Source organism: Puntigrus tetrazona, chromosome 12 (genome assembly GCF_018831695.1).
Source record: "Puntigrus tetrazona isolate hp1 chromosome 12, ASM1883169v1, whole genome shotgun sequence".
Lineage (NCBI taxonomy): Eukaryota > Metazoa > Chordata > Actinopteri > Cypriniformes > Cyprinidae > Puntigrus > Puntigrus tetrazona.
Genome location: NC_056710.1, coordinates 2,737,828 through 2,739,620, shown reverse-complemented (window position 1 = coordinate 2,739,620; position 1,793 = coordinate 2,737,828). Strand labels below are relative to the sequence as shown.

The window sequence follows — 1,793 nt, the reverse complement described above, 5'->3', positions numbered from 1 at the left end:
ATCCTCTTTAGACTTTATATCTCATAATTCTGACTATATACTTGCAATTGCAGAATAAAAAAAAATTTGCAATAACCTTTTTTATTATTTATTCAGTGGCAGAAATGGTCTTCCATATGTATGTGTGTGTGTATTTATATATACATAATAAATATACACAGTACATATACATATATTATGTAAACAAAAACTGTTATTTTGAATGTGATTAATCATGATTAATCGTTTGACAGCACTAATATATATGTGTATATATACTATATAAACTTTAGTAAATATTTTGAATGCTAATAGGAATGTGTACTTATAAGCAGTTGCACAAAATATTAACATTAAGCATGTGATTTTGTTTAAACATATAAGACTCTGCAAAATTAATGTTTTAAATGCATATAACTGATTTGAATTTCTTGAGGTTTTAATGGTTCGGTCACAACTGATTTTGTGATTCATTCACTTCCATCCATACAAATGCAAATGCATGAGAGTTGGAATGAGAGTTTACTTTAAGTGTGTACTATATGATAACCAACTTTCATTAACAACTGGCTGTAAGTTAGAAAACAGATGTAACAATTTTTAGGCATTACACAAAGAATTCTGATTAAATCCATGTCTCTCATCCAAAGTCCCTTTTAACAGATGCTTGAAAAGAAAAATGAATGCTTAATTTCTTACCGTAATGCTTAATTTTACCATACCAGAAACCGAAGACTATCAGTCATGACATAGGCTTGTACTATATATGTATATATAACCATTAGTGCAAGTAGACCCTTTTACCTTTCCAGCTGCATCAGGTGGTGCTCGCTTCTGTAGCAGTAATTTAGCAACTTCAATCTTCCCGTATTTGGCTGCAACATGCAGGGGAGTGAATCCTTTCTGCAAAGACAAACAGTACATACTTAGGAAGACAAAAAGTAATAATAATAAAAAAAAGAAAAACCTTTACCAACTTAATCAAATTTACCAACTAGAATAATCAGAAAAGTCATTCAATGTGAGATGCAAAACTCATTTTGGGTGGGGTTAACAAAATTGTAACTGACATTGGGAAAAAAACGATCTGTGTTGCACAAGTTTCCTTCTGTTAAGTAATACTGAAGAATAAACTTCCGTACAGTTAGAGATGAAGCACTGCTGTAACCAGTCTAGTTTTACACAAGAACAGCCTGCTGTTCTGATCAGACAAAGTTAATCTATTGAATGCATTATACATACATGCTGCCAATCAACTCTGCTGATCAAGGCTGTATTTATTTGATCAAAAATACAGAAAAAAAAATTGTAAAATCTTATTGTAATTTATAATATTGGTTTCATATTTTAACACACTTTAAAATGTGATTTATTTCTGTGCTGAAGCTCTGAATTTTCAGCCTCATTACTCCAGTTTTCAGTGTTGAATGATCCTTCAGAAATCATTCTAATATGATGATTTACTATGAACATTGAAAATGTTGTGCTGTTTTATATTGTTATTCTTTGGTCTTTACTCTGATACTATTTAAATTAATATACATCATATACATCCTTCCTGAAAATGTTTTTTTGATTACTTTAAGTACTGACCCCAAGCTTTTGAATAGCATTGTAAATTTTAGTTAGAAAAGACACAGTATTTATGTTTTAAATAAATGCTGTTCTTTTTAACTTTTAACAGTTTTGAAAATTGATAAATCAGCATATTAGAAATAATCCATGAAGAATCGTGACTGGAGTAATGATGCAAAAAATTCAGCTTTGATTATATTTTAAATGATGTTACAATAGAAAACTGTTGTATAACATAT

At 29.4% G+C, this 1,793-nt stretch overlaps 1 protein-coding gene across 1 annotated transcript in view; it reads right to left on the bottom strand.

The window, feature by feature from the left end:
• LOC122355862 (ankyrin-3-like) overlaps positions 1-1,793 on the bottom strand; it is a 68,331-nt gene that overhangs the window by 44,350 nt on the left and 22,188 nt on the right. Inside the window, exon 15 of the mRNA XM_043254443.1 lies at positions 784-882. Within this exon, the coding sequence (XP_043110378.1) occupies positions 784-882 (99 nt within the window). The remainder of the gene's footprint in view (positions 1-783; positions 883-1,793) is intronic.